This window comes from Oncorhynchus tshawytscha, linkage group LG08, assembly GCF_018296145.1.
Source record: "Oncorhynchus tshawytscha isolate Ot180627B linkage group LG08, Otsh_v2.0, whole genome shotgun sequence".
Lineage (NCBI taxonomy): Eukaryota > Metazoa > Chordata > Actinopteri > Salmoniformes > Salmonidae > Oncorhynchus > Oncorhynchus tshawytscha.
Genome location: NC_056436.1, coordinates 57,270,548 through 57,295,631, shown reverse-complemented (window position 1 = coordinate 57,295,631; position 25,084 = coordinate 57,270,548). Strand labels below are relative to the sequence as shown.

The 25,084-nt window shown below is 43.9% G+C and overlaps 1 protein-coding gene across 7 annotated transcripts in view; it reads left to right on the top strand.

Moving 5' to 3' along the window:
• Nucleotides 1-20,839, top strand: part of LOC112256267 (transcription factor COE3) — a 99,611-nt gene extending 78,772 nt beyond the window's left edge. For 2 of the 7 annotated variants that reach the window (XM_024429395.2, XM_024429394.2), the window contains exons 11-17: nucleotides 3,526-3,614; nucleotides 11,285-11,350; nucleotides 11,739-11,913; nucleotides 15,363-15,545; nucleotides 17,169-17,258; nucleotides 17,591-17,653; nucleotides 17,778-20,839. In XM_024429395.2, the coding sequence (XP_024285163.1) occupies nucleotides 3,526-3,614; nucleotides 11,285-11,350; nucleotides 11,739-11,913; nucleotides 15,363-15,545; nucleotides 17,169-17,258; nucleotides 17,591-17,649 (662 nt within the window). In that variant the 3' untranslated portion in view covers nucleotides 17,650-17,653; nucleotides 17,778-20,839. Of the gene's footprint in view, nucleotides 1-3,525; nucleotides 3,615-11,284; nucleotides 11,351-11,738; nucleotides 11,914-15,362; nucleotides 15,546-17,051; nucleotides 17,259-17,590; nucleotides 17,654-17,777 lie in introns of all 7 variants that reach the window. The other 5 variants (XM_024429398.2, XM_024429399.2, XM_024429400.2 and 2 more) reach the window with 3 other exon arrangements.
• Nucleotides 20,840-25,084: the final 4,245 nt, after the last annotated feature.

Here is a 25,084-nt window from a genome sequence, read left to right as displayed (position 1 = left end):
AAGGCGTCAAGGCGCCAAAAAAAAAGATTCCCTAAAGTGCATATTCCATCCATCAGCTATATCTGGTAAATGTGTACAGAATCAGCTAGCAGCCAAGTAGAAAAGCAGAAGCCACCTAAGCGGTTGGAAGGACAGCGGCGATGAGGGAAAGTAAATAGAAAATAGCTCAACATAAATAGATGTAAACACGTTGGAGTATGAGGATGTAAACATGTGCTGAGTAAATGGATACATATTGTGCCAAGGCACCACTTGAAGCATGCAAACCCTATAAAGCTTTGGAGCCTTAGTCTCTACACCCCGTGAGACTGATTGTAAAAAAGAGCAGTGAGACTTGCTACGTTCCAATAATATTAACTGGCTTCCTTTTCCCTCTCTCCCATTCTGGACCACCAATCTGAAAGGACTTGGATTTGTTTAAATTCTGTAGTTGGAACACCTATCCAATCACTCAGTAGCAACAAAGGAAAGAAAGAATATTGGTGCGTAAGCCCACCTTAACTCTATCATGTTTCCCATATTTGTTCGGTTCAGGGGTGTAAGTAAGCGTCCCTCTGATCACGTTGACCTTGTAGAGGTACACTGTTCTAACTCTGACTTAACCTCTTGCTCCTGCTGACTGAAGTCGTTTGGGTCATTTGGAAGGCAGCGCTGTTTGAAATAAGACAGAGAGCAACATGGGAATTGATTTTGAGGGAGCTTTAGGTAGCCTCCTCCTAAACCTCTAGAAATAGGTGAGGACATCTGGCTCGACACGTGGAGGTTTTTCACACGGGTTGAAAGGTGAAATGTTACACATGTACGATCAAATGAGACATTTTTGTTCACAAAATAAAGACTTTTCTACTTGTAACAATACTCTCAACCTACAGAAGAGGAAGAGTTGTGCATTGAATGAAGTCAGAATGATATCAGAGTATTAAGGTAGAAGACATGACACTTAAGGCGTTGATTGAATTAACATTATCATCTGTAATACCAATTAATGCTACATGGTCTATCTGACTTTAAGTGCCTAAAATTTGGAGCTCATTGTTTTCCTGAACCCGAAAATGTCTGTCCTGCTTGTGCTGTGCCCTGCTGTCACCAGCACCATGTTTCCCTATCTAATACAGTTCTGTGCTTTGGGATCATATTTCACTAGAGCTCCTCTCAGGCTTGGTTGAGTGTGTTAGTGGAAATCCCATTCACCCTCTCCCTCCCCTTTGTCCCAGTCGAGTGGTCACCTAATAACAACGCTCTGTTTAGTGAGACCCCAGTCGACCGTTTGATCACTTTCATAGAGCGAGAAATAGAGAGCAATAAATGAATGATTAAATAAATAAATAAAAGTATACCCTCCCGCCCACACCTCTCTTTCTCCCTCCCTGTCTCTCTCTCTCTCTCTCTCACTCCTACTCCCGCACTCCTACTCCCGCCTCCTCTTCCCAGCGAACTGCATTATCTTTCCCCTTTGAAAAAGTCCAAACGTCAGACACCACAAAGACGACTGGGCCCCCGAAGAAAAAATCTATACAAATTACGATGGAGAAAGTGGCACTGATGGCTGGAATTGCAGCATATGTTTACACTAAATCAGGCAATCTATCTTCATATGGGGTGTGTAATACGTAGGGGGTCAGGGTTCGCGCAGTGCGCCGGCGCTCTCCAATTACTCGGGCTCTTTGCGAAGGAGGCTGCCGTATCGATTGGCTGCGAGAACAGGGGCCTGCAGGTAGCCAATGGGGTGCTGGGGTCAAAGTGCAGGGGGATTTTAATAAGGGGAAGTAATGGACTTAATTTCTGAGGGGCCTGGCAGTAGAGGACGAGATGTCTGCTTCACTACCCTCTTGTCTCCCAGTCGAGAGGTTCATTAGGAGGCAAGCTTTATGAGATTACATTCTCTCTCTCTCTCTCTCTCTCTCTCTCTCTCTCTCTCTCGCTCTTTCTTTCTTTCTTTTTTTTTTTGCTCTCTGTCTGGTCTGTCTGTCTGTCTGTCTGTCTGTCTGTCTGTCTGTCTGTCTGTCTGTCTGTCTGTCTGTCTGTCTGTCTGTCTGTCTGTCTGTCTGTCTGTCTGTCTGTCTGTCTGTCTGTCTGTCTGTCTGTCTGTCTGTCTGTCTGTCTGTCTGTCTGTCTGTCTGTCTGTCTGTCTGTCTATCTCTCTGTCTCTGTCTCTCTCTGTCTCTCTGTCTGTGCTGCTCATTCCCTTTTCTATTGCTCTGTCTCTCTTCCACTGGTTCTCTCTGATAGTGTCCCACTCTCTTGGTATATTGGCTGTTTTTCAAATTTTCCCTGATTGTGTTGAAATTCCCTTTTACAATGCTCAGCCCTAGCTCTCTGACAAGGCCTAAGGAATACCTCATTATCCAAAGACGTGTTTGGTTTCAAAGTAGACTATCCCCTTCATCCCGACAAGGGAGAAATTGTCCATGAGAGTGTAATCTGTTTGGGCCTTGCTAACGTTCCTCTCTAGGTCCCTCTCAGGGGACAGGGGCAGATATTCAAAATGGCAGCCTGTGTGGAGAGGGCACGTCTAGGCTCCGTCACCCTTCAGATAACATCCTGACCCAGCCGCAGCCTGAAAGCCCTTTTCTCCTTCCCTTGGTGTGAAACGAGCCTCAGACAAATTTGATTTAGCAGCTCGCGGGTGCCCGTTCCCGGGGAAAGAAAACAAATATTGTTATAATGGTAATAACATCTATTTGCCGCTCGCGACAAACGGCAGCGGGCCTTTGAAAAGACCCCGCGCTGCCGCCACCACCTTATTCTTATTCATGAAAGCGCCGGTTATGCATATTAGCGCAAACTAGCTATTCTACTCACCGGCATTTGGTGTGTCAATCATCCTTACGGAATACAAGAGGCACCGGTGACAAAAGCGGAGAGGGCAAGAAGGCTGACAAATTGTCCCCAAAGTCAAATTTGACAGCCTTTTATGATTAATGGGCTTGATTATGGAGAAATATCTCTCTAACTCATTTCCGGCTGTTTCTCTTTTCTCCTTCGTCTCGAAATGGAGAGGAATGGAGATTGCGTTGTTTGCAAATGTGTGTGTGTGTGTGTGGGGGGGTGAAATAAAAAGGGGGGTACCTGAGAGGCTTAGAGTGAGGGAGGTGCAATTGAATTAGTTAGGAATGCCCCGTGAAAGGGATAGCAACTGGGACAGGTTGAGTGGAAGGTCTCAAGCTTAATAAATAGAATAGACGAAAGAGAGAGACGTGATGGTGGAGGAAGAGATCGCCTGACGCCGGGCTGACACTCAAGGCTATTGTAGAGCACATGTATCAAGGCAGGACAGCTAGTCAGGGGAGATATTCCTCTAGAATGTGACATAACACCTTCATAAGGCCTACATAGGCATACAGGCGTGGAATTGAAAAAACAATGCACATGTGACATAACACCTTCATAAGGCCTACATAGGCATACAGGCGTGGAATTGAAAAAACAATGCACATGTGACATTGGAAGCTTAAGAAGATCGATGCATGTTTGAGCTGCTTCACTCAGCAATGTTCCAACCTTGATAATTCTCTCTCTTTCCAGCCTTGAATGAGCCCACCATTGACTACGGCTTCCAGAGGCTACAGAAGGTCATCCCCAGACACCCAGGAGATCCCGAGAGGTTACCTAAGGTCAGTGGCGTGCCTCATAGGACACCAAGGAGTACATCATCCCCTGTTGTTACTCCAAAGACCACCCAGACTTCGGACCGCCAAATATCTGAGTTTATAAACCTGATTTGTTTGATTTGGATTAATTATGAACCCTCTGCCCTATGAACAGGCTCTGATGCCAAGGGGCACATTGTTCTGATATCTCGTACAATTGGAAACAGGTGGTTATGGGATGTCGTATTTGGTGTTTGAGACAGTGTTCCTGGTCTGGTTGTTTTTAGGTTTGAGGTAGCAACAGTCACTTATACATAGACATGAGTGTATGCACGGTACAACACTGCCTTTCAGACACACTTGATAAATACTTGCGTACAGACAACGACAACACACACTTAGGCACAGACTCAGGTAGGGCAGCCGTCAGGTGCCCTGGGCGGTTTGCCGCCTGGTTAGTATGAAAAGATTATTTTCCCCCTAAAAGGTGCTCCACTAAATGAGTGAGATTGTTTTGGGCAGAGAACTGCTGTAAAGGGGGATATGATCAGATGGGGCCTGACAGTCTAAAGCAGCTGCCAAATTGAAACCATTTATCAAAATCTGACGTCTGAGATCCAGTCACCAAAAAAGTAGTTTATTTGTAAATTGATACTAATAGTGAGCATATATTGTCTGGCCCCTTTGATGCCCTGATTTGTGGCGGAGGGAGAATGTCCCCATCAGCCGTTATATATTTATTTATTCAAAAGAAAACTCAATATGCAAATAGATTTTCCTCCGTGTTCCATCCAGCTGCGAGCTTTCCCGACATTTTAGACAGAATGAAATGGCAACAAGAGTAACACCTTAAAGCTTGCCATTCGTGAAGTACCTCATTGCTCTCACCCAATGTGACTTGTCAGGATAGACTCACAATATCACTCGGGAACAGATAGGTTGACATTTCATCCCTTTGTTATCCTCTCTCCTTTCCTTTTCCTGTAGGACAGAAAGGTTGGCCAGGAACGGTAGTAGAATGTTTGTCTCTTAGGCAGGGAGCAGAGCTCCCCTAAGCTACATCCAGAGGCTATAGACACCAAACCCTGCTATTGGAACCAATTAAAGTCAAATGTAATTATGTATTTTTTTACTGGAAGAAACAGAGCATGTCTAGAATGGTGGGAATAAGAGGTATTCCATGTAGATAATGATAGGGGGGAAACACTAATATAGGAAAACACTGGCCATCGTTCCTCTGGGCTCCTTTGGTTTTGGCGTTTTCCTTTGTCGCCGAGAAACCCCTGTTGAGTGATTTCATTAGGAGGTTGGCAACCACACTTCTCCAACGAGCCGGTGTCAAGAGGTGGGACCCTAGCTCCAGTGATGGACAGACAGACCAGCCCGGGGCTAAAGCATGGCCAACTGGTCACTGATGACCTCGGAGGCTGGGGCTGGATCAGGTTCGCCTCTAATTTCATTTCCAGTCTGCCTTGGCTGCAAGCGGACACTTCCCTGTCCAGATCTATGGAGGATATGTGAAACGAGTTCAAGCTCTAGCCTCCCCTCATTGCTCAGCATGGGAGGCACTCCGTTCCAAGACCTTTGCGGTAGAAGACCCAGACCCATTCCCAGGTCACGGCAAGTTTAACGGCCTATGAATCCTCTTAAATAGACACCTGGATGGTGATGCATTCCTTACATGCGGAGGGCCTATTTTCCTAAGATACGGCCACACGGGAAGCCTGTTTTGATACAGAGTAGACAAACAAATGGAGACAGAGCTTAAAAGCAAACCGAGGTGAAGAGTTTGCCGTCTTATCGGCCAAAATGTGTTAACGGCAACAGCAAAAAATTGGCTCATGTGAGGTTTCATATGTTCAAGGAGAATATGTGTTTTCCACCTGTTTGGCCATTGCATTGGAATTAACTGCCAGGGTTAGGGGACAATTGTATTTGAATGCAATTGTTAGTGCGAGGATGGAATAAAAGCCTGCACACCCTGTAGCTTTTCAGCACCTGAGCTGTGTGTGCGCACACCCCTGATCTAGACTGTGTACTTGAAGAGATCAGTTTGGTGGTATGGTGTGGAAGCGGTAGCTAGCCATAGCGTCTCCTGTGTGTTGTATCTAGGTGGTATGCAGAGCCGGGCTAGGGGGGATTTATCATTGTTAAGGGACCTGTCGGATGACTTCTTCTCCAGGGTCAGCTGATCTCTTCTCTCCGGGCACCTCTGGATCCAGGGAGCCAACCTCCCATAATTGAGCCCCTGGAAAGCAATGGAAGAAAAAAAGAAAGTGGAATATGTCTGGAGACAGACGCAAGGAGGACTGGGGCGTTGGGGGACAGGGGCTGGTTGCAGGGGCGGGGCTCAGGAGGGTTGGGTGAGGTGGGTAAAAGAGATATGCTGTTCAACTATATGACGTATGATCAAGGTGCATTCCATAACGTTTCCACATGAAAATAGCACTTATCAAAGTACCGTATATCTGTAATAGTAAAGAAATTCAATTCCTCGAGAGAAGTACCTTTTCTTGCCGTGTCACTAAGATGTTTAAGAAATACCTCACCATTACAACGCGTACAGTCAAGGAGAAGTGGATTAGACTGGGTTTCCAGTCGATAGGTAATTCATTGTAATTTAACTTATCAATTTTCTCAAATTCCACAAATCAATTGGAGAGAAACAATCCTCATATAAAATGATCTGCATTTTTCAACTCGTGAATCAAATCGGAATTCATTTCCTCAATCGACCTGACTTGAAGATGACGCCAGCCAGTTCAGGATAGAGGGATTCTATAATTCCTGCTCTTTCATATCGTTCTCCTTGTGAGTTATTCCACCTGGAGCTCTGAAGTACCCTAAAGAGACATCCACTCTCTAGATGTGTGGTCTGTCGCTCCAGAATGCTGGATGTGCCTTTCCCTCTTGGCCCTGAGACAGACGAAAAGAGAGCATGGTGGATGAAATGGTTTCCCCCTCTGTCTGAGGTCGTAAAAGAGACATATACTAGCTAAAACCTGTTTTTCCCCAAGTCTAAGTCATCAGGGTAGAGGTTTCCAGGATAGAGGCTGGGAACAGACCCATCCTACTCTCACAGAGGGAGGGAGTCTCTTGTTGGGCCAACTTCTTATCCCTCACTGGCAGTAGCCCCACTGAGGATGAAGGAGAGAACACTCCTTTCCCTCCCTCCTGCCCTCCCCTGTCTCTGTCTGTCTCTCTGTCTCTCTGTCTGTCTTTCTGTCTCTCTCTCTGTCTCTCTGTCTCTCTCTCTCTGTCTGTCTGTCTGTCTGTCTGTCTGTCTGTCTGTCTGTCTGTCTGTCTGTCTGTCTGTCTGTCTGTCTGTCTGTCTGTCTGTCTGTCTGTCTGTCTGTCTCTCTCTCTGTCTCTCTGTCTCTCTGTCTGTCTCTCTCTCTGTCTGTCTGCCTGTCTGTCTCTCTGTCTCTCTGTCTCTCTGTCTGTCTGTCTGTCTCTCTGTCTCTCTGTCTGTCTGTCTCTCTGTCTGTTTCTCTGTCTCTCTGTCTCTCTGTCTGTGCAAAGTGCTTGCATGCATGTGAGAGTGTGTTTTCTGGATGCTGAGAGTATAACATCACAGACTGTACATTACTCCTCCATGGTTAGAATTCAGTGTACAACATGTTACTGTTTTATTCGTATTCTTATCCCAGAGTATTCAGTGAATCTTTCAACCCTTGCATATTCCATGTTGTATGTTTATTCATATTGCATATGGGTCATTCCAAAAATCAAGGTATTACCTTTATATTTAATTCAAGTGACACTCACTTTATACGAGCACTAAACCAGCATTTAACACACTATGGAATCTCTCTCTGTTCATTGGCCGAGGTGATTATTGAATGAGCCGACATGCTGCTTCTAACCCTCCATCCCTCTTTCCCTCCGTCCATCTCTGAGAGGAAGTGCAGAGCAGCCTGACCCCCCCCCTAGAGGTGTGGGCCAGTGATAAGAGATTATGATGATAACTGGGAGATAGTGCATTACCGTATTGATTGTGTTAAAACACCCGCGCTCTGATTGCCGGCACTTGGGCTGACAGGAATCCAATGGCGCTGTCTCTCCGAGCCGCTAAAAGGAGGAGTGTGTGTGCGTGTGTGTGTGTGTGTGTGTGTGTATGTGGATATGTGTGTATGTGTGGTATGGTTCACGGCAAGGCATTGCAACGTCCATATCTCACCTCCACACACACACATGCCTCACACCCCCACCCCAACAGTTACAGTACCACAAGGCCCAGGCATAGATAACCCTTGCTGTTATGTCGCAAAATGCTGTGATGTATTTCCAATGGTCCAAGTCAAGTAACATGAAATGTAATGAGGTTCTCAGAACAGACGGCCTGTTGTTAGTTGGTTATCGAATGGTTGTTATTGTTTAGAACAGCATTACTTCTTCTACGATAATAGTCTGGAACAGAGTTTCCCAAACTCGCCCCCTGGGTTACATAAATATTTCTACACAGCTGACTCTAATAATTAAAGCTTGATGATGAGCTGTTTATTTGAATCAGCTGTGTAGTGCTAGGGCAAAATCAGCTGGGTAATGCTGGGGGGGGTGTACTCCAAAGAGTACTTCCTTTTGCATTTGTTTGAGAGATTCTGGTTACCGTAGTTAGGACAGTTGTTATGATCAGAAAATGGCCACGCACTTCAAACAATTGAACACCCAAACACACAAACAGAGTTGCACCAGCGAGCAGTAAGGCCTCGAAGGCGTCATTAACTCGAGAAAGGCTGTTGTGTTTGTCGTTGCCTAATGAAAATACAAGTAGAGAGACCGTCAGTGACAAACACACACACACACACCAGTGTGTAGAGGCAGGAATGTGTGCGTGCGAATGTTTATGAGTGCATGTGCTTGTATATTGCTGCGTGTGTAAGTGTTTGCGTACGTGTGTGTGTGTGTGTGTGTGTGTCTGTGCGTTTGAGGCGGCAGGGCGGGAAGGGGTTGCCAAAGTTCCCTATGGCGGGCAGGGTGTTGCAGCCGCCAAGCCTCAGAGACATTAACTAACTTCTGTTTTATAATGGAGATTAATGAAGCGAGCGCATGCCAGAGGGGAGGAGAGAGGATGAGAGGGGATAGGATGAGAGGAGAGGAGGAGAGGAGGGGTCTGAGACACTCCTCACAGGGGTGGATATGTTGGCAGTGCCAGGGTGTGACAGATTGTGCCCTCTCTCAGTGGATAGGGGTTTGGGCGTAGGGACGAGGGGTGGAATAGAGAGTGACAGGAGCTATATTGCTTGGTTGCAGTGGGGGTAGCGGTGTGTGTGTGTCTGTGTGACTTTGTGCCTGCAGGATAGCTGCGGGGTCAGTAGGAGTGTGGGGGTAGGCAGGTGGGTCGGCATGCCCACTAAGGAGAGGCACCGAGGAAGGGCACACTGGCACGGTGGATCTCAGATAGATGTGAAACATAATTTGATCACTTTTTGTTGCAGAGAGTTTTCCCTGAAATGCAAACTTTAGTGTATTTGAGGTTTAAAAAGGCTTCTAAAGTTTGTAATTTACATTTTTTACCCTTTCGAAAAATGTATCAAGCCCTACAAAAAATGTCCGTTATTTATGATCCACATAATGATATACCTTTCCTGTTGCTGCAGGATTCTTTTTGTGCTGTAACAAGCTGGCTCAAATTAAGATCCTACATCTGTACACACGCACGGACGCACAGACATACACACACCCATACACACACAAACACACAAACACACAAACACACAAACACACAAACACGAACACACGCATACGTTCACACCTGCTCTTTCTAAAAAAAAATGTGCACATGGTAAAAAAAACTAAACCAATATGTTAATAAAACAAGGGAATCTAATTTCCTTTCAAGCATATATTCAGGAGAGAATACATGAAGTTAAGAAAAATGCACACACCCCTTCCTCACTGAAACTCAAGTCAGTATGCTTGCCCATCTGGGCAGATGGTTTTTCCTCGGGCTGATTCGACTGAATCATTTTTCCTGAGGTCATATTTTGTCGTGGGAAATGGGGGACAGAAAAGAAAGAGCGTCCTCGTTCACTCTTTCCCTGTCAAACACTGAACACAGGGCCAACAGTGAGGGAATAGTTAAATGATTCAACGATAAGGAAAACAGTTATTCCCAGATACATGTTCACCACAGCACTGCCCATTTCCTTTGACAGCGTTTCGGTCAAGTTCAATTATTTTTTTATTTTTTTACAACACAAGGAAAAGTCTCGATGTGTTGTAGGAACCAATCACGCTCCAGAAAAGCAGACAGAGGCCCCTCCTCGTTGTAATACCCCAGAGACCTCCAGCAGAGGCTCCCACAACACCAGCTCTCATCCACAGAGCCCTGGAAACAACAACCAACCCAGCCCTCTCGACCTCACTCACTCCTCTTCTCTGTCCTCTTCACTTCGCATCTCCTTTCCACTCTCATGTGGTGACGTCCCATCCTCCTCTCCTCTCCTCTCCTCTCCTCTCCTCTCCTCTCCTCTCCTCTCCTCTCCTCTCCTCTCCTCTCCTCTCCTCTCCTCTCCTCTCCTCTCCTCTCCTCTCCTCTCCTCTCCTCTCCTCTCCTCTCCTCTCCCTCTCCTCTCTCATTCCTCAAGTGAAAAGGCACAGGACCTTGTGTGAATGTGTGAGTGTTTGTCCCCCAATTTAGCCCCGGCGATTGTCAGCGACGCCTCCTCCGGCAGACCCTATTTATCTATCTATCAGGCCTGTTATTGTTATTAAGAGCCATCGCCACGGCGACCCACTGGGCTGCCGGGGAGAGATTGGACACTTCCTCCTCTGGGTGGTGGGAAAACAGCCCGGGGGCAATGGAGGAGGTGGGGATGGAGGGATGATGGTGGGAGAGAGAGAGAGCAGGAGGGAGGGGTGAATTAGGCATCCAATAAACAGATGCAATGTGGCTCTAATAAGCTGGGGTCTGAAGTGGCGGATCGGAAGCACTGAAGGCAGTCTGAAAGTGTTAATGGGTTCCCACCACCTCAGGCTTCTTCCTTCCCCCTTCCCTCACTCCCTCCAGGGTGCATCGGCAGCCATTTTGATTAGAGGCCTGGTAACGATGCCCTCCGATCATGACAATTTGTTACTATGTGGTGCCGTGACAAAATGTGTGCTCTAACAAAAACGTAAACCCCCTGCAAGCAGAGACATAAGAGGTTGGGAAGGGAGTGGTTGGGCCTAATACTTGAGACGCCTAAGTGCTGACTGGGAGAGAGTATAGTGTGAGTGTGGGTGTGTGAGAGAATGGGAGAGGGGAAATGAGATGCAGACAGCTGCTTTCTCTGGGTTGTTTATCACACATAGGCCTTGCCATTAAAGCTAATCTCTGACTTGTGCTCTGTAAAACAATGATTACATTTGAATGCTTTCCCCATTTTACGACCCCAACTCCCCAACATCCAGGTCCGACTCTTACAGCAACCTATTTATAACTTTCAAACAGAGTTACAATGCAATGGAATGATTTACACTCACAAAACCAAAACATCCCAGATTGTTTTACCACTTACATGTTTTAGGTTTTAATGTTCTCGGTTTATACGAGCAGTAAAAACAATTCTTCAGATTTTTACTGTTAACCATCAACAAGTTCCAGGATTCTGAAATTGTAATGAGTGTGGAGTCTTTCATGTAACTCGGTATCATACTGTGTTTTTCTTCAAATGAACTGTAGTATTCAGTAACATGTGATGTCATTTCAGGAAGTGCTGTTAAAGCGATCAGCAGACTTAGTAGAAGCCCTGTACGGAATGCCCCACAATAACCAGGTATGTAATCATATCGATGTTTATTGGCTCTCATCCCTTTAAACATACCCCTGGCATTTATTGAAGTTTTTCCTTTTTCGGCGACTCTAAAAAACCTGTTAAGCGTTTTTATTTTCTTTGATTAATTACAGATTAAATGAACATTCCATTTCATATTTCAAGAACAGCCAGGTCACAAGGACCTGGGAGGCCAGGATAACTATCTATGTAGTGTCTAGGTGGCAGAAGTAGGCTAAATGTACTGACTAAGAAGAAATAAAGGGTAACGTGGCCCAAATAAAATATATGATCAGGTTCATTTCTGGTCAAAGAAATACTCAACACATAAAATCTCTAAACTCACAATTCTCTCCACCTTCTCCCTCTCCCTGTCCCTCCTTCCCATCAGGAGATCATTCTGAAGCGGGCAGCTGACCTGACCGAGGCCCTGTACAGTGTCCCCCGCAGCCACAACCAGCTGCCTTCGCTTAGCGGCTCGGCCGCTCACTCCGGCATGATGGGAGTCAACTCCTTCAGCAGCCAGCTGGCCGTCAACATCTCCGAGGCCTCGCAGGGGGACCAGGGTGAGTGTCACAACCCCCCACTATGACCCCTCACTCCACGACCCTCACCCTTCACCCTCTGATCTTCTCACACCTTCTCTGTGTATTGGTGTCCCCTGTAGATATGCTCGTCCTATGTTTCTCTTTAATATAAGCTTCATGGCTATACTTTAGCAGTACTTTAGCTGATTTTAGCAGCCATATACGTCAGGCGTGGCCATTTGTGCGTATATATGCTCAGTGAAATGTGTGTATGCCTTTGTATGTATCCCTCTGTGTGTTCTTTTGTATGTATCCCTCTTGTGTGTTCTTTTGTATGTATCCCTCTGTGTGTTATTTTGTATGTATCCCTCTGTGTGTTCTTTTGTATGTATCCCTCTGTGTGTTTTTTTGTATGTATCCCTCTGTGTGTTATTTTGTATGTATCCCTCTGTGTGTTCTTTTGTATGTATCCCTCTGTGTTTTTTTTGTATGTATCCCTCTGTGTTTTTTTTGTATGTATCCCTCTGTGTGTTTTTTTGTATGTATCCCTCTGTGTGTTTGTTTTTGTATGTATCCCTCTGTGTGTTTTTTTGTATGTATCCCTCTGTGTGTTCTTTTGTATGTATCCCTCTTGTGTGTTATTTTGTATGTATCCCTCTGTGTGTTATTTTGTATGTATCCCTCTGTGTGTTTTTTTGTATGTATCCCTCTGTGTGTTTTTTTGTATGTATCCCTCTGTGTTTTTTTTGTATGTATCCCTCTGTGTGTTTTTGTTGTATGTATCCCTCTGTGTGTTTGTTTTTGTATGTATCCCTCTGTGTGTTTTTTTGTATGTATCCCTCTGTGTGTTTTTGTTGTATGTATCCCTCTGTGTGTTTTTTTTTTGTATGTATCCCTCTGTGTGTGTTTTTGTATGTATCCCTCTGTGTGTTTTTGTATGTATCCCTCTGTGTGTGTTTTTTTTTGTATGTATCCCTCTGTGTGTTTTTTTTTGTATGTATCCCTCTGTGTGTTTTTGTATGTATCCCTCTGTGTGTTTTTTTGTATGTATCCCTCTGTGTGTTTGTTTTTGTATGTATCCCTCTGTGTGTTTGTTTTGTATGTATCCCTCTGTGTGTTTGTTTTTGTATGTATCCCTCTGTGTGTTTTTTTTGTATGTATCCCTCTGTGCGTTTGTTTTTGTATGTATCCCTCTGTGTGTTTGTTTTTGTATGTAGCCCTCTGTGCGTGTGTGAGCGTGGACGTGTTTAACTATACTTGTTGGGACCAACAGGGGACATTTTGTTAGTCCCCACAAGGTCAAATGCTATTTCTAGGGGGTTTAGGGTAAGGGTTTGAATGAATGTTAGGTTTAGAATTAGGTTTAGGTTTAGGTTTAGGTTTAGGGGAGAGTGAAAATAGGATTCTGAATGGGACTGAATTGTGTGTCCCCACAAGGATAGTTATACAACACTGTATGTGCGGTAGAGAAAGGGTGTGTGTGTGCGTGCGTGCGTGCCTGTGTGTGTGTGTGTTAGTATGGGGTAGAGAAGGGGTGTATGAGAAGGGGAGGTGCTAATGAGTTAAAAAATGCAGACGAGGTGGCATGAATAAAGCAACCAGAGTTTAGACACTGAAGACAGCAGCTCGGTCAAGATTTCAGGGAGCAGAGTGTGAGTGTGTGTCTCTTTTTTCAGTGCATGCTTGACACTATTGTTGCAAGTATGAATTCACTGTTTATACAATTCCAAAAATGCGGAAGCATGTTATTATGCATATATTATAATGCAAAGCCCTCCACACACGCAGGCATGTATGCATTCACGCACACACACAAACACACACCCCTATCCTAGAGAGGGCTGTTTCCTTTGACAAAGCAGCTCTGTGACTGATGCACAGGAAATAGGTCTGAACGTGTGATGAACAGATTGGCTCACGTCGGACCTGAGGATACAGGCAGAAAGAGGAAATGCGAGAGATATCTTGAGATGTTTTCTCTCCCCTGACACCTCAGCATAGTTCCTCCCTTCCTCCTGCCCTCCCCTTGTCTGCTTTTCACATCAACCACCAAGTGAACACCTACAGTAATCTATGAAGTCATGGGAACAGGACTGCAGCCATCGTGAAAATACAGAATGTCATAGTCTATGTCCATAATCATTGGAACATTGCAACCCAGAATCAGACTATTCCCCACCTACTGTTACTCCTCTTTTGAGCTCCAAGAAATGATGTACTATTACTCAAATATTAATTTGATTTTGTATTTTTTATTTCACCTTTATTCAACCAGGTAGGCTAGTTGAGAACAAGTTCTCATTTACAACTGCGCCCTGGCCAAGATAAAGCATTAATATAGAGGGCGGCTCATACGCCAAGCTTTATGAAAGGACTGAGCAATGCAATTTACTGAAACAATTCCAGACGAGCGTTATGGATCTGCTTTACATCACGTTGTGTGCAAAAATGGATTATATCATTCCTCCTCTGGCATTTGTCTTCAAACTTGCATCCACTCCAGTTGTTTTGCTTCACGTTGACAGTTTCCTCTGGAGCGAGTAGGGGTACTACCCGGCCCTTGTGGCTCGTCTCGGTCTCGTTGACCTCCAGAGGCTGTCCGCGATAGCTGGATAGGGTTACTGACTGCTCCCCCTAGGCTAGGCCTGTCCTTCATCTCTCCCCCAATAGTGGAGTGGAGATGCCTTAACTCTCTCCCCCTCTACCACCCCCAGCCCTTAGTTGATTGGCCCTCATCTAGGATGTATTGAATAGCCGTTCTCCCTTCGTTATAGCCCTCTTGCCTTCACGAGGCACTAGGGCTCCTACCCATCTGGGGGCTTAGAGACAAGGGAGAAAGGCACAGTTGTGCTCTCACTTCCTCTCCATACTACTTTTTCTCTCTCTCTCTCTCTCTCTCTCTCTCTCTCTCTCTCTCCCTTTCCCTCCCCTTTCTCTCCCTCACTCTTCTTCTCTTTTCTCTCATTCTCTCTTCCCACTTCCTGGTTTGAGCCAACGCAATTCCCAGCAGGAGAGCAATTGATGGAGAGCTACCCTGGGATCAGGAAGAGTGCAGGCAATGGGAAACACATGTCAGGAACAACAGTGGAGGGAGGGGCAGCAGGGACAATCCCTTTCAAAAGCCACACTGTGTCCGATTCAACTCTTCAATTCATTGGGGAAACATGGAAACTTCACACTATGGTTCCATTTCGAAAGGCCCTACTCTTACCAAATCAATGATCACTTTTGACATAATATTTATTAACCCTTGTTCTGATTTGAAGTGTAAAGGGAATTGTGCTCAAACAGGTAAGAGAGGGAAAATGCTGCCTCCGGTGGTTTTTGTTCTGGAGGTGAGCAATGCAAATTGGAATACTCAATATTAGATTAGTAAAAATCAGGTCCATGCTTTCGGAGTTAGTCAATGGAATACAAATGTGATGTTGTTCAAACTGCACTGTGCTGATGCCATTGGATTAACTATAGCATTTCCTCCTTTCGACCAGGTTACTCCCGTAACTCCAACAGCGTATCGCCCCGTGGCTACGTCCCCAGCTCCACGCCCCAGCAGTCCAACTATAACACCATCACGTCCACCATGAACGGCTACGGAGCGGGCATGACCAACCTCGGGGTGCCAGGCTCACCCAGCTTCCTCAACGGCTCCGCTGCCAACTCCCCTTACGCAAGTAAGTAAAGCCTTATTTGGTCCCAATGATCATTAATATATCTGATTGCATCTCAATGCGTCACGTCTCAAGGCATGTCACATTCCGTGTGTGGAGGGGGTGTCATTTGGGTAATTATATATGTGGTGGGATAGCAACACACGGTTTCATTAGGACAGTAATACTCTGATTCAGTCCAGGAGGGATGCAGTGTCGGCTAGTTATCTCCTACTTCCTGTTTGCACAGTGATTGGCTTAGACCTGGGGCACAATGTGTGTGGACTCGCACCAATTTAGTATTGATCAATTCAGTAGAGGCACAGAAACAGAACATACCTGCGTCTACTGCCATTCTGGAGGACTGGTGTTGAGGACACCTGCCTTGGAATTCCTCACACACACACATGACGTAGATGACATCACAGGGATTCCTCCTCTCTCCCTCAGTGCTAGAACCCTTCTGTGTCTCTGTCCCTGATCCTTCCTTCTAATTAACATGCTCAGAGTCACGATTCCACTCAGAGGTCACAGGTGTTTTTGAACTCTGTCACCCACGGGGACTTTTTGAGTTGCTTATTGTTTAGGCTACAGCATCACAGATCAAAGTCTCCCAGAGGCGTGTGTAGAGCATGGCAGACAAAACAATGCCACAGCGTCTCAGTGGTTGTCGATTCTGGATACGAAACTGAAAGTCGGTTTTGTTCTGGCATTTCGATGCGGAGGGTTATGTGTTGTCTACTGAAGAGAAAGGTTGGGTTTGTCTGTCTGTACCATGCATTGTACAAGTCTTCATCTGCTTTGCCTATACCTTGTTCCATCTCCTTCATTACTTACCGCTACTAACATTCTAACACCCTCATAGTATCATTCATGCTTGGGGTCAAACCCATTAAGTTGGATTAAGTAGCAAAAAAATCTCAACTGTGATGTTACAGAGCAAGTATAAGTCAATAGTTCAAGGAAGACGAAACAAAAGAACTATTCACATGTAGGGATGCACATAGTTTGCATTTTGCCATCCATTTTAGAGTCCCATTTAGAATTTGTGAGCTATGGGACTATAAGCTGCTTCAGGGATTCATACCTTACTGGAATCATATTTCTTGTGGTAAAATATGCAATAACTACAGAGACTAACCGAGTCATTATTGGGTAGAATGGGGTATCAAATACACTGTGATTGTGATCAAATTGCTTTATTATCACAGTCAGCATTTCATACATGAACATTCTACACATACTGTACACACATACACACAATTCTTTTTTTGTTGTGAACATGGATGGAGGTTGCTGCTACCCTCAAGAACAAGGTATTGTCGTGTCAAGTCTAAAATGGGCCTCTTCAAGTTATGGATCAACTTTGCAAATATTGTGCACCTTTTACTCCGGGCTTGTCACTCCAGACCTTGACCCTTCTTCAGACAGGCATCCATTCCTCAGCCCCCATGCATGCCCTCACTGTTACAGTTCATCTCAGTCCACTCACTCACCAACCTCTGTCTGTCTGTCTGTCTTCTCCGTTAGGATCTACCACCTCCCCCTCCTCCTCCTCCTACTCCTCCTCCTCTTCCTCCATCCCTCTGTTCTCCGGTGGACCCATAGGCCCTTATTCATTCTCTCCTGTCCATATGATCTCTGCAGTCAAACAGAAGAGCGCCTTCGCCCCTGTCGTGCGGCCACAGACCTCCCCGCCCCCCACCTGCACCACCACCAATGGCAGCAGCCTACAGGGTGAGCATCCCACCCCTCTCCTGCCTCTCAGTCCCGCCCACTTCTGCCTGGGTTATTGTTAGAAAGGGCGTTGTCATGGAGACCCTGTAATGCTAGAATTCACATGACGTAATGATGTGGCCTAAGGTAGTAGTGGATTGAAGGTCAAAGTTGATCCATAACTTCTGGCTCTTGGTAAAGTAGATTTTGGAATCTGAGACTTTTCAAAACATTCATCACAATCAAATAATTTGGCTGAGAATCTTTGTTGACATAGAGTGACTGATTATAAGTCAATGTAACATGACTGGAAAAGTTATTATATTTGAAAAATATAATTTTGTCATTCTTAGGTTTTGCAGCAAATCCATATGCATATCATAATTACCTCAACACACGGCTTTTCATTTAAGAGGGTGTGTAATGATTTTCTATGGGATATCCTTACAACATTATATTACCGTTTTATCGATGCAAAATGTGTTATGGATACAAAACGTCTCCCCACTTTATTAGGTAACCAGCGTGTCTGTCTTTCAGCCATGGCAGGTCTAATAGTCCCACCTATGTGAAGAGGGCCTACTGCCAGATTGACCACATCTCCACTAGCTCACAGAATCTCTACAGCATCAGCTTAATTCTCATCAACCTCCAAAACAGGACCATCAAGCCTCTTCACTCCTGGAAACAGAACAGCACAACAAAGAAAATCCAAGTAACCGAAAACCCGTAAAATGACGCTAGATTATCTTTGTGTTGGTTCAGTAGTTGACTTCATCGTCACTTTCTGTGTTTTGCATTTTGGGACTTGTAAGCCATTCCTTGCCCAACAGGTAGCATTTCCACATAGATATGTATGAAGGGTTAACTAATCTGAAAATATAGCAATGTGAATAACAAACTGTGGTTTTGAAAGGCAGGTAGTTACTCCTTGTCGTGTAAGCGTTGTCCGGCGTCCTACGAGGTTCATTTGCATGTCTGAAAAACTATTTTGACTGGATCTTCTAATGAACCTAGTTCGTTGTCAGTCATATAACCACTGTGAGCAGGTAGAGTCTAAAGGCCTACAGTTCAAAACAGTCAACTTATGGAAAAAGTGCAGAAGCCATGAATATCCAACACTCGGTCAATTGTCCGACTCAAAATCGGTGGGAGTTTCAATGAGAATTCCCCACAATGTCTATAAAAAAAAATCTGCATCAAAAAGACAACTGATATCTAATGTCGTAGTCTTTTCGCATTTTAATTTGTGTACCATAGCTTTTAATAATGTGCGTTTATCATATCTGAAGGAAAATGCAGTAATTTTCTAATCTAACGAAAGGGTTGGCAAACATTCTGCCAAGAAGCAAATAGCAAATGTTGTACTAAACAGCCTGAGGTTTTGAGGTTAAAGGGTTTTAGATGTCTACCATTTTTGAAACATAGTACGATAGATATATTTCCGGGGTGTGTTGATTGGTAGATTTTAACCAGAAATGCTTGCAGCAGTTTTAATCACATTTAGGTACCAGATTTCTTGTTATTCTTCTGATTGTGCTTATTTTGTATGTATTTATAAAGTATGTTTTGGGATTCCTTTTGTGATTTAGGCCTGAATGATAGTCTTAAATATATATGTAAACACATTTGATGTCTTAATACCTTTTAGATATTGTAAAAAGATTGAAAAAGGAGAGGAACAACCCTTTTGTAAAAACAAAAAAAGTCAAACATGACATGGTCACCCTGTCTTTTAAAGCAGGATATACGCCCCACCACTTTTGTATAAAAATGGTTTTCCGATACTATATTTAACTTTTTGTTTGTATACAGCATTTGTGTTTTCGCCAGTTCTCCTTGTCCTTTGTGTATTATTGTGAAATGTGTATTATCATGGTTATTTCTTAATGCACTATTTTAGTTGGGGCACTTACAAGAGCAATGCATCTTAGCAAGCAGGAAAAAAATACAAAAAAAGAAAAACAATTACAGAAAATGGAGATTAAAAAAATTACAAAAGACAAAGGCTAGTACAAATATGCACCAAGATGTTTTTGTTTTGTTGTAGCCATTCTTCGATTCACATTTTTGTCAGTGTGGCTAAAATGGCAAGGTTGTTTTCATGTGAATTTCTCTTTTTCAAAAACTCTTCCATCCTAATCCTCCATACTCCTTACTTAAAATTGTAGGCGTATCCATTTTTTTCGTTCATTGGTTTAGAATTCAACTCCTTTCCCATCTTAACTACGGACCCAAGCCTATTCCTTGTGTTTTTGGTGATAATGAATGTAATACACATGCCTGAATCAGCAGCGAGGTTGAAACTCAAGTACGCCCTCCGATAACTGCTGTGGAGGGACCACTCAAGTGTAGGGTTCACCGATCTCAAGGAACCTTCCATTGATGTCAGTGTTGTCGGTGGTGTTATTGTCGTTGCACACAATCTGTATCATGTACTTATGCAATGTGTATTTCCTGTAAAGCAAGCTATCGCTCCACATTTCAGTGGAAATGGTTTTGAAACGTAAAAGAACACGAGACATAATTGATGCCTTACAATAGAACACGATCCAATACAATGCATTTTCATTATTTTGATACTCTTAATTGAAGTGTGGTCTTGGAATATAACAAATATTTAAAAAATGGAGTTATGCTGTTGCAGATTTATTTATTCCTTATTTTACCAGGTGAGTTGACTGAGAATACGTTCTCATTTACAGCAGCGACCTGGGGGAAAGTTACAAAACATAGTAGAAATAAATAGATGTCTAAGAATTAGTTACAGTTGTCGTTCATTTGATGGTTTTGAATAATCATTTGAGCTGCAGTGGATGTAGTTTAAACTAGGATATGTTGAACGATACATCCTCCAAATTTCCACATAGTCTGTGTAACATAATGATAGTGGGACAATAGGTCACAAAAATCAATGATGCGCCTGATTAAACCTTTGATTTTATGCTAATTCTGTGCAGTGATTGACATAAATCAGCTATCATCGGGTGGCATCAACATGTAGTCATAATGTGGGCTTGTGAAGAAAGGAAAAAAGGGAAAATCTGTTGCACCACTTTGAGAGAGACATTTTTCAATTACGAGAGTCAAGGCCAGCTCATAGAATGTCATCTGAATTCAATATTATGGACTTCGAAACCCATTTTCAATGAAAACACACGTTTTCTCTTCGAGTTAAATCTTGGCCGACTTCTCACAATCCTCCCCTTCACCCCCATGTATCCATTCCATCCCTATACTGAGTTTTCAAATAGCTTGCACATTTTTTTTTGTTTTTTTGTTATAGTTGTAGATAGCTTGCTTTTTGCTGCCCTGGTTTTCTGCAGAGGTTTTTTAAATTGCAAAGTGTACTTTCTCAATGTTTTATTCAATATGAAAAGGGGAGAGGTACTGCATCTTTGTCAAATATGAAATGTACCATCAAAGTATACTCTATCAAAGCACAATGTTTAATTAATGTCTCTAAAATACAAAAGGGGGGTATCCCCCCCGCTTTTCCTTTTCTGTCTTTGACCATGCTGTAAATAGATGCATGTTTTTTTCTGTGATCCAGTGCTTTTTGTACAGAAACAGACTAATAAAGAATACATTTGGCTTGAAAACTGTCTTGTATTGTTGATGTTCTAGGTTTTGCATTGGAGTTCATTTTGCTCAAGTGTGGCTTATCTCCAGATCTACCATAATCTATTCCCTCACATAGCAGAGGGCAACAGGAATCACACCAAGCGCTCCTAGCTGAATAAGAAACTTTCCAGACAAGCTCATCCTTCAAAAGCTTCAACCTTTTGGACGCTCGTTCTAGCCAACACTCAGTCTATGGGAGATACGTGTGCAATAGCCTCCAAAGACCACATTTTATGATGAAAATCTTGGCTCTCAAACCCTCGAACTAGGCTTCTCAGATGACATATTGACCGGTGTGTATCTGAATCAATCATTCAAAGTCTGAGTAAGAGCAACAATTCCTCCCTCTATAAATGATAGCATAACATCAGGCAAAAAGATAATCTCGATGGTTGCAAGCCTGGAGGTTGACTCTTATGTGTACTAAACTGTACAAAGTGACTTCAAGGCACTACACAGAGAACACACAAGACAATTCCTTTGTGCACGCTAGTGTGCATTTTTGCAAAGAGTTAATGGGTTTGTGTGTATGCATACCCGTTTGATACTGTGTGCAACGTGCACGGGCTTCCTCAGAGGTCGTAGGGTGTGGCCGCTTCCTGAGATAGCTGCCCTTAACTCTGCCCGATAGCTCTTTCTGACGCCATTAGAGTAGACCAGCAGAGGTCTTTATCAAGTCTGCAGCCCCATAGTAGGAAGTCTGCTTCCTATCTTTCAAGCACGTAGGAGGATCACAACATAAGCTATCTAAGAGACTTAGCATCGGGGGCTGCAAACGGCAACGCCGATTAGACACCATTAGCTCTCTCAGCCACAGGTTGTGAGTAATTAACCCTACTTTGGGAGTCAGCAGTTTCTTGATGAGTTTTGATGATGCTTTGTTTGTTGGTATACTGTGCTTGTTAGTAAGAGCCTTCACCCAAAGCCTTCTAGAGCACGTCCATAGAAAACCAGAACGCCATCTCCCCGAACCCAGAGTCCTTCTCCTGTAAGCCTGCGGTGCCAGAGCCAAAACACATCTCGACTCTGCCAAGTGAGGGCGGAAGCCGAGCAGCCCAGGCTATATAAAACATGGCCACCATCCCATAACAAGTGGTTCGTCACGTAGAGAAGCCATTAACGGGTTTGACATATTTGAACGCGAGCGCTCCATAATACATGACCAGGGTTTCCTCTGTAAAGATTTCATGTAAAAAAGGTTCTCATTCGGCACTAGGCTGTTGATACTTGAAGGTTGTGCGGTCACTCTGAAAGAGGAGGATGTTGTAGTGTTTCTGGGTGATTTGGCTAACAACACATAGGGACTAAGTAATGCATCTGCTAGAAGGGGGAAGGAGGGGAAGAGGAAGCTTCCACTAAGAGGCCGAAGCCTGACCTCTATTCATATGACGGCCATGGTGCACCTCAATACTTTCTGGAAGCCCCTTTTCCTATCATCTAATCACTTCAACCTTGCTGACCTGAAAGGACTGTATGGGTGTCAAACAAGAGGGAACAATCGACCTAGGCTATCAAATTAGATAGCCATAGTTGTCATAGTACAGAACGCAATCATTTTAATCAGAGTTGTAATAGATTGTGTACCGGTGTGTTGTGTTTCAGGGTTTGAGCTGAGTGAATTAGGTGACATTATGACACTCCACAACACCATACATCTGCACCCCGAAATGTTGAAGTATTAGACCATTTCCTGTGTGCTGATGTCATGGTGACACCGCAGGCCTGGCTTTGGGCTGGGGAGGTAGTGGGGGGGGTTCATAACAGTAAAACGGCACTCAGGACTGATGGGGGACTGTAAGTCATCTTCCACAGGAAGTGCTTTGGGCCTCAGCCCGAGATGACATTGGAGCCCTCCGCCAACTCTGCACAGTTGAGAAGGTATGTAAATCACCCGTACAAAAGTTCAACCTAGCCAGCCATGTTTCCTGGGAAGGACTGATGCTCGAGGAGCTTTGGAAATATGATGTTGGCCCATCAAAACCATGTGTTGCACAACCTCTGCACTGTCAAAAAAAGAGCACATATTTCAGTGTGAGGTTCAGTGATTTTCTCATCTTTTGGAGTAAGGTTAGGGAGTTGGAGTCTGAGTGTTTAATAGTTAGTGAGTCTCTCAAGCTTTTGGTACTGTGACAATGTGACGAAGCAAATTGTATTTACAGGTGTGTCGTTATCTTTATAGCCTATGACATGTCTGAGTAGGAAATGCATAGGGGGGTTCTGTTGTCTGGGATTGGAACCTGCTTCTGTCCTATCAGAGGATGGGGTTATTGTTTATGGTAGTAGTGGACAAATTGTAGTATTCATTTATTTATGACTCTATTCAATCTGTATAGGCTAAGCATGACAGATTCCGCAAAATAAATGTAAAGCTAATTTCCGATTGAGCCGCCATATGAAGCTTTTACTGTGAATGCAGTCTCTGCTAATGCAGGAACATTGCCTTTAAATTTCAACCATCACTCTGTAAAGCTGAACATCCGTGATGCGCATTAAATAGAGCATACAGTGTATTACAATGATAGTAACATCCACAGTAGTATATCAATATTATTACTAAACAATGTAATACTTTTTTTGTGAATGGAGGGGTCTACTAAGATGTTGTTATACCATGGATCATTTAGTTATTTGATTTAGGACCCTTTTCTTTGATTTAGGACCCTTTTTCTTTGATTTAGGACCCTTTTCCTTTGATTTAGGACCCTTTTAGGACCTTTGGCTGTAGGTCTAAAAAATTAATCTAGAAACATGATTTGATGAAAAATTGAATTGGTCCTACTATTAGCCCATAGAAACACTTTGAATAACACATACAGTACCAGTCAAAAGTTTGGACACACCTACTCATTCAAGAGTTTTTCTTTATTTGTACTATTTTCTACATTGTAGAATAATAGTGAATACATCAACATTATAAAATAACACATATGGAATCACGTAGTAACCAAAAAAGTGTTAAACAAATCAAAATATATTTGAGATTTGAGATTCTTCAAAGTATCGACCCCTTGCCTTGATGACATCTTTGCACACTCTTGGCATTCTCTCAACCAGCTTCACCTGGAATGATTTTCCAACAGTCTTGATGGAGTTCCCACGGGCTCCTAAGCAGCACAGCGGTCTAAGGCACTGTATCTCAATGCCAGAGACATCACTACACACACCCTGGTTTGATTCCAGGCTGTGTCACAACCGGCTGTGATTGGGAGTCCCATAGGGCAGCGCACAATTGGCCCAGCGTCATCCAGGTTTGGCCGGTGTAAGCCGTCATTGAAAATAAGAATTTACTGACTTGCCTAGTTAATTAAAGGTTAAATATACATTTTACAAATGGCTGCTTTTCCTTCACTCTGCGATCCAACTCATCCCAAACCATCTCAATTGGGTTGATGTCGGGTGATTGTGGAGGCCAGGTCATCTGATGCAGCACTCCATCACTCTCATTATTGGTCAATAACCCCTACACAGCATGGAGGTGTGTTTTGGGTCATTGTCCTGTTGAAAAACTAATGATAGTCCCACTAAGCCCAAACCAGATGGGATGGTGTATCACTGCAGAATGCTGTGGTAGCCACGCTGGTTAAGTGTGCCTTGAATTCAAAATAAATCACAGACAGTGTTACCAGCAAACCACCACCACACCATCACACCTCCTCCTCCATGCTTTACCGTGGGAACCCCACATCCGAGGAACCAAAAATCTCAAATTTTGACTCATCAGACCAAAGGATAGATTTCCACCACTTTAATGTCCATTTCTCGTTTTACTTGGCCCAAGCAAGTCTCTTGTTCTTATTGGTGTCCTTTAGTAGTGGTTTCTTTGCAGCAAATTGACCATAAAGGCCTGATTCACGCAGTCTCCTCTGAACAGTTGATGTTGAGCTGTGTCTGTTACTTGAACTCCGTGAAGCATTTATTTGGGCTGCAATCTGAGGTGCAGTTAACTCTAATGAACTTCTGCAGCAGGGGTCCTCTGCAGCAGGGGTAACTCTGGGTCTTCCTTTCCTGTGGCGGTCCTTATGAGAGCCAGTTTCATCATAGGGCTTGATGGTTTTTTCGACTGCAAATTTTCCCTATTGACTGACCTTCATGTCTTAAAGTAATGATTTGGCTGTCGTTTTTATTTGTGTTTTTGAGCTGTTCTTGCCATAATATGGATTTGGTATTTTACCAAATACGGCTATTGTCTCTATACCATCCCTACCTTGTCACAACACAACTGA